We start from the raw sequence: 16438 nt of genomic DNA, 5'->3' as shown, positions 1-16438 counted from the left end.
GTTGCCAATCATTGTACGGCTTGCATAGACCAGAAGAAAGAAACCAGTGAAACAAAACTTATGGCTTTACAGTTACAAACTTATCAGCTCAGGGGTCGTGGGGGAATGAGAAGAGGACGGGGACGAGGTCGTGGGAGAGGTATGGGAAGGGGTTCCTCATATCCTGCCCAGAATCCTGCCCCGACTGGGAGCACTGCATGCCACTTTTGTGGTCAGGAGGGACACTGGAGGAATGAGTGTCCAAATCGGTTAGCTCAGAATCCTACTCAGTTCCCAAATCCTGAAGCTCCTGTATTCTCCCCACAGGCAACCCCTTACTAGGACAGCCTGAGGAAACGTAACTGCATCATGAATCCTTTAATTCCTATTAATCAAGAAGGCCCATTTGTTGATTGTAATATTGCTGGTAAATCTGTTACTTGTCTTGTGGACACTGGGGCTAGTAGATCTGCTCTGAGATCCTCGGAGTTTCCCTCTGTTCCTTTGTCCACTTTGTCTGTTAATGCTGTGGGCATTTCGAACTGTCCTGTTTCGCATCCTGTTTCAGTACCCCTCGAAATTTGTCTTGGCCCTCTAGAAGATAAACATTCCTTTCTACTCAGTTCTACTTCTCCTGTGAATTTGCTGGGGAGAGATCTGTTGTGTAAATTAGGTTGTACCATTTACTGTACACCAGATGGCGTATTCTTACAGGTTCCTGATGAGAATACTAACCTGGTGTTGGCCACACTCCATATATCCGAGCCAGCTGCGTCGAAGTCTCCACTCAGCCCTGACCTTGTGCATTTGTTGTCACAAGTGCCCCCCCCATCTCTGGTCTCGTCATGCAAATGAGGTGGGACAGATTAGAACTGCCGAACTGGTTAAGATTCTTGTGGACCCTGCTAAGCTTTTGCCAAGGATTCCACAATACCCACTGCGTCCTGAAGCAGTGGCAGGCATAGCTCCAGTTATAGAATCTTTATTGCAACAGGGTATTATTGTTCCCACTATTAGTTCTTGTAATACTCCTATCTTTCCTGTAAAGAAGCCAGGAAGGAACACCTATCGGTTTGTTCAAGACCTTCGCGCTATTAATGCTGTGGTTTTGCCTTCTTTTCCAGTGGTTCCAAATCCAGCTACAATTCTTTCTTGTATTCCACCGTCAGCCACTTATTTTTCTGTTGTAGATTTGTGTTCAGCTTTTTTTTCAATTCCAATTCACCCGGATAGTCAGTATTTGTTTGCCTTTACTTATAAAGGATGTCAGTATCCCTGGACCAGGTTACCCCAAGGGTATACTGAATCTCCATCCCTGTTTTCTCAGATCCTGAAGAAGGATCTGGATGATGTGGTTTTCCCTGGAAAATCAGTTCTTATACAATATGTGGATGACCTTTTGCTGGCGTCTTTCTCTTTTGAATCATGTAAAACTGATACTCTGACACTTTTAACTGCTTTAGCTGCCAAAGGTCACAAAGCATCCCTGGAGAAACTCCAACTGTGTCAACCCAAGGTTCATTATCTTGGTCATGATATTTCTCATGGCAAGCGTCATTTATCAAACTCTCGTGTTTCAGCTCTTTTGAATATGCCTAGGCCTAGTACTGTTTCTCAAATGCGTACTTTTCTGGGCATGACTGGATATTGCAGACAGTGGATTTTAGGTTATGCAACAGTGATTAAACCCTTGCAGGATCTGACTAAGTCTGGTACCCCTGAACCTCTTCCTTGGCCTCCAGAGGCTGAAAGTGCTTTTGTTGCTATTAAACAGAGACTATCTACTGCTCCGGCCCTGGGACTTCCTGATTATACTAAACCATTTACTCTTTTCTGTCATGAGCGTAATGGGTTTGCTTTGGCTGTACTAACGCAAAAGCACGGGGACAAACACCGTCCAATTGCTTACTACAGTACTGCCCTAGACGCTGTGGCGGTAGGATTCCCCCCCTGTTTACGGGCTGTAGCGGCCGCGGCCCTTTCTGTTCAGTTATCTGAATCTATTGTCTTGGGTTCTCCTTTGAGTGTGTGTGTTCCGCATGCTGTGGCTGCACTCTTGTTAAAATCTAGGACGCAGCATTTATCCGCTTCTCGTCTTATCAAATATGAGCTGGTTTTGCTATCTTCCTCTCATATTACTTTGGCTCGTTGCCCTGTTCTTAATCCAGCCTCTTTGTTGCCTGGGCCTGATGATGGAGACCCGCATGATTGTGTATTTGTAACATCTGTTCTTACTCGTCCTAGGGATGATTTACTGGATGTGCCTTTGCAGAATCCTGATCTCCTTTACTTTGTGGATGGATCCTGTTTGCGAGATTCTAAGGGTAAATTAGTTGCTGGTTATGCTGTCTGTACTTCCTCTGTTGTTGTTGAAAGTGCTTTCCTTTCTTCAGTGTTTTCCTCTCAAGTAGCTGAACTTGTGGCTTTGACTCGAGCTTGTGTTCTGGCTAGAGATCAAACGGTCACTATCTATACAGATTCTCGTTATGCTTTTGGAGTAGTTCATGATTTTGGATTGCTTTGGAAATATAGAGGCTTCCTTACATCCACTGGTTCTCCTATTAAGAATGGTTTTTATGTTTCTGCTCTTTTGGATGCTCTTTTGTTGCCTAAAGCTATAGCTGTTGTTAAATGTACTGCTCACAAGACCCCTCATGATGAAGTTACCCGTGGAAATGCTCTGGCTGACTCTGCAGCTAGAACAGCGGCTCTTTCTGCACCTCAGGCTGCACATTCCTGTGTACTGATAGAGCAGCCTTCACTGGCCTCCCTTGAGGATCTGGCAAAGATCCAGGAGGCAGCATCGAGAACTGAGAAGCACTCTTGGAGTGCTGCTGGCTGCATTTTACATTCTGATAATCTTTGGCGTGCCCCGGATGGTCGCCTGGTGGCACCAAAGATGTTATTGCCCTATCTTGCTCGCATATACCATGGGATGGCACACGTGAGCAAAGGGGGGATGGTTGCTGCAGTTGCCCGAGATTGGTTTGCACCCCTTTTCCCTTCTGTTGCCCATTCCTACTGTCAACACTGTGTGATTTGTCAACAACACAACATTGGTAAAGCTGTTAAAGCTAAGCGAGCAGCCCACCCTCCTCCTTGGGGACCTTTTGTAAATATTCAGATTGATTTTATTCAAATGTCTAAATGTTGTGGTTATGAATATGTATTAGTTTTAGTTGATGTATTTACCAATTGGGTTGAAGCTTTTCCCTGCAGGAAGGCAGATGCCAGGACTGTTGTGAAACTTCTGCTTAAGGATTTTGTCCCTCGTTTTGGCATTCCTGTGAGTATCAACAGTGATCGTGGAACTCACTTTACTGGACAGATTGTAAAGGAGTTATGTGCAACTTTGCAGATCCAACACAACCTTCACTGCCCTCATCACCCACAATCTGCTGGGACAGTGGAACGCCAGAACGGGATTTTAAAAAATAAACTGGCCAAGATTTGTGCTGAAACAAACTTAAAGTGGCCAGATGCCCTTCCATTGGCACTGATGAGCATGAGAGCCATTCCCAATCGAAAGACTGGACTCAGCCCTCATGAGATTTTGACAGGACGCCCAATGCGACTACCAACTGCACCCCCACTGACCTTAGCTCAGATGGACATTCATTTGATGGATGACATAATGCTTAAGTATTGTCAGGCACTAATGAAATGTGTTAAGTCTTTTTATACACAGGTGAAGGAAGCCTTACCGAAGGATCCTGTGCAACCTTGCCACTCGTTGGAACCAGGAGACTGGGTCTACATAAAGGTCCATCAACGAAAGACTGCCCTGGCTCCACGCTGGAAAGGCCCTTTCCAAGTCCTGTTGACTACCAACACTGCTGTGAAGTGTCAAGGACTACCTGCCTGGACCCATGCATTGCACTGCAAAAAGACCCCTCCACCTCGGGAGGACACTCCTACTGATGATCAACATACTCCTTCTTCTAGCCCTGCTGTGCCTGTTGGACAGCGGAAGAAGAGGACAAGGTGACGTACTGGTGACCTCTCCCTTGTCCTCTGATGGACCTACTGTGCCTTTGGATTTTTCTAAAGGAATTCCCACATTACAACCCTCTTCCCTTTATCATGCTAGACCACGATTGTTTTTGGGGAAGAGAAGATACATTCGTTCTGCAAACTCCTCCAGAGTCCAGGGATTCCTGACTAAAAGAGACATTATGAACTGGCCCTGGTGGAAGAAATGCAGCATCATTTATTGGCAAGGAGGGAACTGTGGGGAGCGTGCTTGGGCATGTGGGGTTGAATGGTGGCTTGGATTTCTTCCAGGGGCAGGGCTCTGTGCTTATGGACAAGTACCCTGGGGATGTACTGCCCTCCCTAATTGGCTTTCAGATAATGACTACCAAAAGCATCTTGCTACCACGAAGGTTACCCCCACTAGCCCCTCAACCCTGGCCGTCACTTCTGTAATTTATCCAGATGTAAACGAAATTGTATATTCTAATGAGATTCGTTGGCCCAGACCTTCCCATCTTAGTGATTTATTAGAATATTGCTCAGAAAGCCTATTTTTTTAAAGTTCACCAAACTTCATATGAGAGAACCATTGAGTGGAAAACAAATGGATCAGTGGAAATAGGGATCCATAATATTACTGCACATCAGCCCCAAGATTTTATAAATGGAATTGATGGGTTCCATAGTGAAGTAGATATGATGGTTATTCCTGGAATTTGTGCTATGTTACCTGAAAGAGGCCCTTATTGTTATTTGGTTACTCAATTAGTGAATAATCAAACGACTACCCAAAGAGTTTGTTCTGCTACTGGAAATTTTACCTGTATTGAGACCATTCCAGTGACTGATAATGTGACCTGTACTTTATTGCAATACACTCCCTCTTATGCTATTGATGTTAATACCTCTCAGAAATATATGAAGGTCTACAACCAGCAGATGTGGTATAGACCTACGCTGAGGGGAAATGTGCCAGAATATCGGTGGACTGTACTTAACACTACGCTAGGGACTGTGAAGTTTACATTGCCTTTATCTAGTTTTCAGATCACCTCTACATATCCAAATTGTTCACAAGGGGCTGCCATTAGATTAGCACAACAGAGGGCCTGGGTTATTTCCTCTAGAAAGAAGAGGGATCTAGCCGGATCCTTGTGGGATGGGGCCAATTCTGCAGCTGCTGTTTGGAATATTTTTAAGTCCCAGGAACATGATGAGAAATTGGGCCAATTAGAAAAGGCCACCGGCCTGATTTCTGGGGCACAGCTAACACAAGTACAAACTGGGGTGGGTGAGTTACATGTCGTTTCCGCCCTTAGTTCTCTGACCCAGAATTTATTGCGAGAGATGGTACTGAATATCACTGAGGCTGGGAAGGCATTGCAGTGGGATCTAGCATGTTCGGAAATTCAGGATTTCCTGAATGACCAGCTGATGGCCATTCGGAATGATCTAGTGCACCAAGCTTGGCCCACTGCCCTTACAGACACGTCAGGAGTACCATCTGATCTGTGGCCATGGAGACATACTTGGAGACTTTCTGGATGGAAGTGTGGACGTTCACAGTGCTCCTTCCAAGCATATGGACCGGTTAAGGGGGTGTGGGCTCCCACATACCGAATCCTGCCGGGTCCATGGGGAGGATGCATGTGGGATTGGGTGATTCACCGAGATATCTGGGAAGTGAGGCCACCTGATTCTCCTAATCGCTTTTTAGTTAGTGCTCCTGGGCTTACAGCTGATGTTTGGATGGGGTTAGGGAATTTATGGACATTTTGGCCGTTAGAACCACCACAACTTCAGTGTATACGGAAACTGGAGCCAGGGGAAGTTGTCACTGTTTATGACCATATTTGCTGGGAGGGTAGTGGTCAAGGAACTACCCTTACAGGACACCCACTTTTTCAGGCTAATGATAGCTGTGTGTACGTTAATACCACCACGTTACAAGATATACATATTAATCTTACCACTGCTGCAGGCAGTCATATCATTTACTGGCCTGCAGATAGAATGTTACATGTAGCTCTTAGATTTCAGGTATATTTTAATTGGACTAGAGTGGTACCTGATCGCTTTCAGAATTTGCTTTCATTGTTGCCAGAAGTTCGCAGGATCTCTGCGTTGCAAGGACAAATTCACATGCTTCAGAATATATATCATGCTGAACAGAATGCCTTTCATACAGCTTATAGAGTATCTACTTTATGTACTAAGTTTGATATATTGTGCTTTGTTGCCAAAACTGTACGACAACCCCATTATTTTATTCCTATGGGGATGTTATTGTTTGTAGTGTTGTTAGTTGGTGTGGGATGTTGTTGTTGTTGTAATAGACGTAATGATGGTAATACTTTTCATGTTCATACTAATCATTCATTGTGATTACATCCCATGAAAACCCCTAATGTTACCATGTCTCCTGTAGACTCTGAGATCCATGATTTGATGCAAATTGAGATTTGAGGTATTTGTTGTACTAGAAGTACAAAAGGGGGGAGTGTGGAGGCCAAGAATTAATTAATAGAGGTTTGAAGGGATCTTAATGTATGTTAGCTAATTAGCAGAGGTTAAGATGTTACCCTGTATCTGGTGCAGAGTGAATTGTGTGAAAAGTCGTTACGACCTTGTGAATTGCAGTCTTGTTTTCTGTTCTAGTATTGCAGACTAATAAGATAGCGAATAGGCTTATGTATAAACAAATGCAAATGTTTACTTTTACTGTCTGCAAGTATGCTAACCATGGTCTGCTAGAAAGGTATAAAGATTGTTATGATTGTTTACTAATTGAGAGAGATCCGTTCAGGACAAGGGGCAACCCAGTTCCTGACACTCTCTCCCTCTTGTGTTCACTAGAGTATTATAATAAAGTATTTGTTTTTGCTGCACCTAAACATAAAAGTGAGAACTGAGTTTTTCTTCGACAGGCCTGTAATTGCCGGGATCACCTCTGGAGCTCTTTTTAAAGATTGGCGTCACATTAGCTCTCCTCCAGTCATCTGGTACAGAAGCTGATTTAAATGATAAGTTACAGACTGCAGTTAGTAGTTCTGCAATTTCACATTTAGTTCATTCAGAACTCTTGGGTGATACCATTTATTATCTTTGTCTGGATCTGTGGACTGTTCATGTGATTGAGAGAAAAATCATTGTAGAATTCATTGTACAGTGACTCTCTGTATTACATGTAAGCCCCTTCCTTTTCAGTTTAAACTGATTTTTACCAAAAAACTCCCATGTTTTACAAAGTATTATTCAGCTTTTTTTATGATTTTCACCCTACTTTTGTATCATTCAAATATACAAAAATAACTTGTTTTATTGGGGACATACGATACATGGCATGAGATAGATGTGTTACACTAATACATTAGTCTGTGTGTATGTGCAAAGCTGCCTGTTGAAGTCAGGCTATGGGTTAGTCTTGAAGTTACACACACTAAACAAACAGGCACGCACGGAAGCACGGAAGTGCATGCGCATCTGAACGTATCGATGAAGCTCATGCCCACCGCGTACGCAATTCAAGGTGCTGGCAGATAACGGTTTAAAGATTTGACACACTGAAGTGGGAAGTAAACAACAATCTGCATCAGAATACGCTTCAGAACACAAGGAAGTATTCAAAAGTTTAAAAAAAAAACAGGAGAAAAGGATGAAGTCGAGTGTATGCGCTGCAAATGGTGGGGCCCAATTATTAAATATACATATTTATAGGCTAATAGTTCTAAAGTCTACAACAGTAACTGTTTATTCTAATTAACAGTTTTATTTGGGGATTAGAGAAATATTGTTTTCTTCAACTCAGATTTAGAAGCCAAAATCTCATTTTCAAATGGGATTTAGGCATTTATGAGTCTAAATTCCTACTTCAGTGCTGTCAGGGTTCCCTCCCCACTCTGAAATCTGGGGTACAGATGTGGGGACCTGCATGAAAGACCTCCTAAACTTATTTTTACCAGTTTAGGTTAAAAACTTCACCAAGGCACAAATCCTTCCTTGTCCTTGGAACAGTATCGCTGCCACCACCCAGTGAGTTAGGCAAAGATTCAGGAAAAGGACCACTTGGAGTTCCTGTTTTCCCAAAATATCCCCCTAAGCTCTTTCACCCCCTTTCCTGGGAAGGCTTGAGTGTAACCAAGGTGAGCACAGACCTGACCCTTGGGTTTTTAGGACACTAAAACCAATCCGATTTGTAAAAAACAGAACTTTATTATAAAGAAAAAGTAAAAGAAGCACCTCTGTAAAATCAGGGTGGAAGGTAATTCACAGGGTAATCAGATTCAAAACACAGAGGATTTGCCCTCTAGGCAAAGTTACAAAAACAGGGATAAACCTCCCTCTTAGCACAAGGAAAATTTACAAGCTAAAACAAAAGATAACCGAACGCATTTCCTTGCTATTACTTGCTATTTCTGTAATATCGGATGCTTAGTTCAGATATGGTTTTAGAAGATGTATTTTCCCTGCCCTGGTTCCTTGCTGACCAGGAGAGAACACACTAAGAGACAAAACAAACAACCTTCCCCCACAGATTTGAAAGTATCTTCTCCCCTTATTGGTCCTTTTGGTGCCAACCAGGTTATCTGAGATTCTTAACCCTTTACAGGTAAAGGCAGGATTTACCCTTTACAGCAGGGGTCCCCAACCTTTTCAGGACCAGGGACTGGTCATGCCTGCGGAGGGAGCGCTCGTCCCGCGGCTCGGGTAGACCTCCCACAGGCACGCCTGCGGGAGGTCCACTGGCTCCGGTTGAGCTGCCGCAGGCATGACTGCGGACGGTTCGCTGGTCGCGCAGCTCAACTGGAGCCAGTGGACCTCCCGCAGGCGTGCCTGCGGGCGGTCCCGCTGAGCCGCGCGACCAGCGAACCGTCCGCAGTCATGCCAGCGGGCGGTCCACCGGAGCCCCAGGAGCAGCGGACCTCCCGCAGGCATGACTGCGGAGGGAGCGCTCGTCCCGCGGCTCGGGTAGACCTCCCGCAGGCATGACTGCGGGAGGTCCACTGGGTCGGTTCGCGGCCCGGTTTGTAAGAGGCCGCGGACCGGTACCGGGCCGCGGACCGGGGGTTGGGGACCCCTGCTTTACAGGGAAAGGAGGGATTTTATGCTACCCTTAGCCGTATGTTTATGACAAATACAGAAAATAAACTAACTGCACAGCCCTAATTGTCACCTACCACACCCACACTCAACCCATAGGGCTATCTTTAAACAATTAAATAGTTACAACCCAAGCAGGATGGGGGCCATATCCTGAAAGAAATCTAACCCAACCCCTGCCTCTTCTGGCCTTCCTACAACCCCTCAATCTGACCAAGCTCATCGTCAGAAGTAAGCTCCCATGGAGCAGGACACAATACCACAATGCGTCACCAGACCTTGCCATAACGACAGGAGCAAAACCTGCAGCCATCTCTCTACTTCTGCAATGATCATCACCCCCTGAAACACACCTTTCAAGATCCATGGACCTTACATGCCTATCATAACATGTGGCGTTATGGGAGGATGGATCACTTCACGATTACCTGTTCTGTTCACTAATCCCCCTTTTTTGTCCTATGACTGCAGGGGTGTTAACTGGCCACTTCACCTTGTGCCTTCACCAACAGAAGCTGCTCCAATAAAATATATCACATCACCCACCTTGTCTCTCTCATATCCTGGGACCAACATGGATGCAACACTTCAAACACTTAAATTGCATGGACAGACAATGAGGTTTAAACTTCTGAAAAGTCTGGGACAGAGAGGATAAAGCTGGAATTTTCCAAGGTGCCTAAGAGATCTAAACACCCAACTTCTATTAATTCAAAATGGATTTTGTGTGTCTAAATCTCTTAGGTGGCTTTGAACATCTGAATCTAAGGGCTAGGGTGTTTAGGCATTCCTGCACTCAATGTTGCAATGCCAAATTGATTTAGGAGCTAAAGACACAGATACAAAAAAAAACGTGGCCCTTAAATTTCAACCTGAGGAGCTACTTAAATTTCAGGGCCCTGGTGCTGTTCTAGCTGGAAGTAGAAATTGATGGAGTCTGGTATTGTCTTTTATTCAATCTTGTTTAATTTACAAGGAATGTACAAAGTTCTGTTTCTCTGAACACAAGCAGAGCAAAGAACAAAAGCTCATAACAGTTTTTCAGCTATTGCTGTGCTCAGAATCACAACGCCTAAATGCTTTAGGAGTCTACATTTCATTTTCAAACAGTGATGTAGGCATTTGGACCCAGGTATTTAAGTATTGCTGCTCAGCCTTGCAATGCCTAACTGATTCAGGGGCCTAAATCTCATTTTCAAAAAGGATTTTGAATCCCATTGAGTGTCAACATCTAAATACCTTAAAAAATCTGGAAACCTAAACCCAATTGACTGTCAATGGGATTTTGCATCCTAAGGGCCAGATTTTTAAAGGTATTTGGGGATTTTCAAAAACACCTAGGTCACTAAAACCCATTCAAATCAGTGAATTTCAGGGTTTCTCAAATAGGGTTGCTGCTTTCCCTACACAAGGGGTGACCCCTGTTTGAGAAACCCTGATCTATGTGATTTTGAAAATCCCAATAGACACCTAAATACCTTTATAAACCTGGGCCAATCTCTCAGAAGGGCATTATACTATAGTCACGTTCTCTATCTCCATTCCCTGTTGTGCCATGAAAATGAGTGAATCTGCAAATGGTGACAGAGTTCATTGGCTTGCCCATAGTGAGCAAACAAGTATGTCCCCAAATGTTCAGAAGAAAGGATCAGGAGTGTTTTCTCAGCAAAGCACATTAGCTAATTGGTCTCAGGGGTCACAGCCAGTGGTGAAGGAGAAGAATTCCATGCACCACAACTCTTAAAAAACGAGCGGCTATTTCTCACAGGAGCAAACACCCGAGTCTGTCCCCATGTTTTGTTGGACCACAGACCTAATTTGGAGCATATCAGTTCAGTAGCTGCAAGATTGCGAGCTTCTTCAGTTCCTACTCCATGTATTCCAGAGGTCTCCAACATCACAGGATCTGAGCGAGGATGCACGAGGCACGACTGCCGGGGTGGGAGTTTAGAGTGACAATGAACTGAAGAACTTGGTGGGTATTGTAATTATTGTTATAGTTTATGTTTTTTGTTTGTGGGACCATATTGGAGCCACCAATGGGCTAGATGGAGATGGAGTCTGTGCCTAAACAGCTTTTAATGTTAGTGCATAATGTGACACAGCTCTGTGGGTAGGATAAACAGATTGGTTGAGATAAGGGATGAATCAGATGTTGATGGTGAGAAACGTATTGGTAAACTGAGGTCAAAGCACAAGATTAGTTCTTCGTTGGAGAATGCAGTTAATATTCTTCTAGGAATCCTCTTAAAGGGAAATATATAAAGGAAAATTAAACTTTTTTTTTAGTTTGGGGCACAAGTGACGGCAAATGTCCTGAAGTCAAAACTCGACCCCAAAAACATCCCACAAACCACAGCTGCATAAACCTTGTTCCAAAATGGGTAGTCCTCAAGGGTAGGGGACCAGCTTGTGCTGTGGATTAAAAGTCATGGAAACCTATGGTTAAAAAGATTAGAACACTGGGAGTGGAGAAGGTTGGGGAACCAAACCTGAAAAGAGACAGGGGTCTCTTTGAGATGTGGTGAGCAGCTCTTCCTCTTGACAAATATTTGTGTCCTCATCTCTGTACATCTCCTACTCCATAAGGACCTCTGCACAGGCATCAGCGTTTTCGCAGCATTAATCCCAACCATACTCAATTCAAGAAGAGCTTCTCCACAGATTTTTGGAGCTGCTGTAACATGGTATAAACCAGATGACCTGAATGATCAAAAATGTAGACATTCAAATTATGCCTGTATTCAAAATCAGAAGGTGGTGGGTTCCAGGGAGGAAGGGCGTGAAGATGGGGGCATGCACTGTATTTGTAACCAATATATAGCGATGCAGCTACATCTGCCTGAGGCTGCAGAGAGAAGTGTGAATCACTGCCATTCACCTGGAGGGGATGTTAACCACTGAACCTAATGAAGGTGCCCTAAGTGTCATCTCTGCTTTCTATTTCGCTGCCCATCATTTTAGCAGAAAGCTCCAGGCAACATACTTCTTCTGCTCTGTGGAATGCAGTGAGAAACACTGAGCTATCTATCCCCATACATCTCGCTCACTTTCTGAACTCCCATTGAAAGTATTTGTCTGAATCATTCTCCTACCTGTTCTGCAAAACAAATACAAAACAGAAAAACCTATCGTTTTGTGCTTTTTTTTAAAAAAAAGTAATATGTCTTGTTTATTTGCTTCAAGACGAACCATAAATGCCAAACCGCACTGCAGTGGTGGAATTCATCCTGTTGGGACTAACCAATGACAATCATTTGAACATCGTCATATTCCTAGTTCTATTAGCGACCTTCCTCTTGATCCTGATGGGAAACATCATCATTGTCACCATCACCCTGGTGGACCATTGCCTCCAAACGCCCATGTATTTCTTCCTCAGGAACTTCTCCTTCTTGGAAACATGCTTCACCCTCGTCATCATCCCCCGGTTCCTCTACAGCCTCCTGACAGGGAGAAAAGCCATTTCTCGCCCCACTTGTTTTCTTCAGTCATTTTTCTTCTTCTTCCTGGGCTCCTCTACATTTTTCCACCTGGCTGTAATGTCCTTTGACCGGTACATGGCTATCTGCAACCCGCTACATTACATCACTGTCATGAGCAACAGGGTCTGCCTCTACTTAGTGCTTGGCTGCTGGCTGGTGAGTTTCCTCCTAGTGCTTCCTACCACCGTTCTCTTTGTCCGCTTGCCGTTCTGTGGCCCCAGCATCATAAACCACTTCTACTGTGACACAGCCCCGTTGCTCCAACTCTCCTGCACAGACACAGGGAACATTGAAGTAGTGACCCTGGTGAGAGCTGTACTTACGCTGCTCAGCACGCTGACGGTCACCATCATCTCCTATGGCTGTATCATCTCCACGGTCATGCGCATCCCATCCTCCGCGGGTAGGAAAAAGGCCTTTTCCACCTGCTCTGCCCACCTCATGGTTGTGGTGATATTGTACAGTAGCTCCATTTTCAGGTACATCCGACCAAGTCAGCGCGGCGGGTGGGACTTTGACAATGTTGTGTCCTTTCTTTACACAGTGGTCACCCAGCTCTTTAATCCCTACATCTATGCTCTCAGGAACAAACAAGTCAAACGGGCCCTGAAGGATGCTTGTGACAGGGTGTGTTTTAAGCATCCAAATCGGGCCTGAAGAAATTAAAATCAAAAGATGCAAGAGTAAAGTGAATATCTTTGAATTCGTTCCAACCTTGCAATGGGCTTAGGTGTGTCATGAGTGCACTGTAAGACGCTGCACTTTGGAACCAACGTATCCAGGGTAACTTCCTCTGGAAAAGGAAGTCAGTGAACACCTACTGTTCTGGTCACTGTATAGACACCCAGTCAATAGCAGAATTAAATGGATATTCACAGAGTCTAGTTTTGCTTGCTTTTGGTGCAAGCCTGTCCTGGCTTATCACTTCTACTGAGTTGCTAAGAAATGGGCACATCCTGTTCTATTGGTTACCTGGCCTCCACTACCCTCCCCTGGTCTGCTTCTTACCACACCTTGCACTGCTGTAGCAATGCTTAATGACCCCAATGGAGATCAGCACCCCATTTCGCAGGCCATTGTACATTGCACAAAGGATAATACAGGCCTTGTAGGGTAGATCTTAGAAATGGGTAGATGCCTGATAATGTGACATAAGAGACTCAATCTATTGGATTTATTACAAGGAAGATTAGGAGTTGACTTGTTCACGATATACAAGTATCTATATATACCAGAGGGCAGAGTGTTTCTGAATCTAGTGGAGAAAGGCAGAAGAAGAACAAAGAGCTGGAAGTTGAAGCCAGACAAATTCAAACGAGAAATAAGACCTCTATCTTTAACATTGGAAAAAACTACCACGAGAAGTGGTGGATTCTCTCTCACACTCGCTGTTTTCAAGTCTTGGCCACATGCCTTTCTGGGATATTTTGATTTAGGGCAGGTCTGCACTAGAAGCACTACATCGGCACAGCTGCAGGTCTGGCGAAGATGCTCTGTATCGATGGGTGAGTTCTCTCCCACCAGCATAATTACTCCACCTCTGCAAGAGACAGAAGCAATGTCATCAGGAGAGCATCTCCCACTGACATAACTCTGAGGCAGATAATGCTTAAGTTGCTGTAACTTGCATCACTCAGGGGGAGTCTTTTTCACACCCTCGAGTGACATAAGTTAGATCAACTTAAGCAGTACTGTAGACCTGCCTTCAGTCAAACAAGTTCCTGTGATCAATACAGGTGTGACTGGGTGCACTTCCATGGTGTGTGCTGTACAGGAGAACAGATTACATGATTGAATGTGACTTTCTGCCCTTAAATGCTATGAATGTATCAATTTCTATGACAGAAATGCTGGAAGTGGAATGGGAAGAAATTATTTGTTTCCTCCTTGATTTGTCAGGAGATATTTTCAAAGGTACAGAGGGAGGTGCGGGTGAAAGCCCAGCTCCACTGAATTCAAAGTTTTACCATTGACATGTGTAAGCAGAATCTTACTCCAGGTGCTCAACTCCCAGGGACTAGCAATAGGAGTTGGGTGCAAATTGTCCTTTGTCCCTTTGAAAATCGCCCTTGTCTCTCTTCATAAAGTGACTGAGAAGAGGAAGAACAGAAAATCTCTCCTTTGGGAAGCAGCAGATGATGTTGTGCAACAGCATCAATATTGCTCTTCTGGACAAAGGCTAAACACGTTCTTTTGTCTGGAAATGGGTAAAGCTATAACATTTGGTGTGGTTAAACAATAAACTTACTGCATATCTTGGTATTTGCAATACACTTCCTTCTTTTGGGTCTCCCATCAGCTTCATCCCAAGATCTACTGCCTCTTTGGTTATTGGGTTTTTGGGCTGCCATAGAATAAGAATCCCCCTTGGTAGGTAACCCACCATTCCAGAGAGGAAGGGTGGTGCTGGGGGGAAGGACTCAGTCTGAGGGAAAATCAACATTTGTTCAACTCTGACGTCTTCCATATTTACCTTGGCAAGTCACTTAGGCCCAGTTTTTAAAAAGTATTTAGGTGTCTAATTTCTATTGATATAAAAGGAAGTTAGGCCTAGAAAGACCCCTAACAAGCTGGCCCTGAAGCTGGGATTTTCCAAAAGAAACTAAAGAAATCTTAGGTGCCCACATCTCAATGGAATCCAATAAGTGCCGGATTCCCTTGGGCTCCTCTGAAATTCCCGAGCGTCACGTCTCGGGGCCACATTTGGAAAGATATTTAGGCACTTAAAAAGATCCAGAGGCAATATTCACAGGCACACCACATCCCACTCTAGGTGTCCGGACACCTAAACCCCAGCTCACCTAGGAGCCCAATATGCTAAAGTGTGCTCAAATCTCACCTTCTGGATCAGGGCCCAAATTTTACATACCCAGGAAGTGACAAATTTCTGTGCTGAAAGTCCGTGGTTAGTATCCTGCCATTACTCATGCTGATTAGTGTATTTCTATCTGTGGAAACAGAATCCTTGCATAGCTTGGCTTAAGTTTCTTTGGTTCAAATTATCAAAGGAAGCAGTGCCCAAAGCCCCTGAAATCCAGTGGGTGATGCATCACCGACTCCTCTCCAAATGCTAACGCTACTATTCTTTCTCAGTTCTCCATCTCAGAATGGCATTAGTGATTCATCCATTTAGCCTGAGAGGGGGGAGGGATAGCTCAGTAGTTTGAGCATTGGCCTACTAAACTCAAGCTTGTGAGTTCAATCCTTGAGGGGGCCACTTAGGGATCTGGGGCAAAAATCAGTACTTGGTCCTGCTGGTGAAGGCAGGGGCTGGACTCAATGACCTTTTAAGGTCCCTTCCAGTTCTAGGAGACTGGTATATCTCCAATTATTTATTTTTATTCTCAAAGCCATGGAGGTAATAGCATTAGAGCACCTGAGAAAAATTAATAGATTTATATTCATAGTGCCCTTTTTAAGGAAAGGCAACATCATTATCTCCATTTTATAGATGGGGAACTGAGTCACAGACTGATAAAGGCACCGACTGGTAAAGGACTTTAGGTGGGCTCTGCTCAGTGCTGCAATGTCTAAGGACCAGAGTTTTTAAGAGATATTTAGGGACCTACATCTCATTGAAATCAACAGTAGTTAGGCTCCTTGAGTACCTTTAAAACTCTGGCCCTTGTGATTTAGATGTGGCTAAGTCCACTTTCAGTCATAACTTAGGTAGTTCAGAGCTTACGTCCCATTGACTATCTATCTCCATACACCCCCTCTATGTATCTCCATACACTCCCTCTATCTATCTAGCTATTATACTCATTTGGGATCCTCTGCTTGGTTCAGTTGCCTGAACAGAATTTCTCCAAGTGCCCATAGTTGGTAGATATCCACCTCACAGGGAAGATGTTTAACAGTCTGCAACCCACTACCTTACATCACCATCATAAGCAACG

General features: G+C 44.3%; 1 protein-coding gene across 1 annotated transcript; it reads left to right on the top strand.

The window, feature by feature from the left end:
* Positions 1-12251: 12251 nt before the first annotated feature.
* On the top strand, positions 12252-13196 carry LOC120380740 (olfactory receptor 6C4-like). Its single transcript, XM_039498671.1, has one exon. It carries the CDS (start codon positions 12252-12254, stop codon positions 13194-13196), a length of 945 nt encoding a protein of 314 aa, XP_039354605.1.
* The last annotated feature ends 3242 nt before the right edge of the window (positions 13197-16438 follow it).

Source organism: Mauremys reevesii, linkage group 13 (assembly GCF_016161935.1).
Source record: "Mauremys reevesii isolate NIE-2019 linkage group 13, ASM1616193v1, whole genome shotgun sequence".
Classification (NCBI taxonomy): domain Eukaryota; kingdom Metazoa; phylum Chordata; order Testudines; family Geoemydidae; genus Mauremys; species Mauremys reevesii.
The sequence above is the reverse complement of the archived record's forward strand: the minus strand, read 5'-3'. Positions and strand labels throughout refer to the sequence as shown.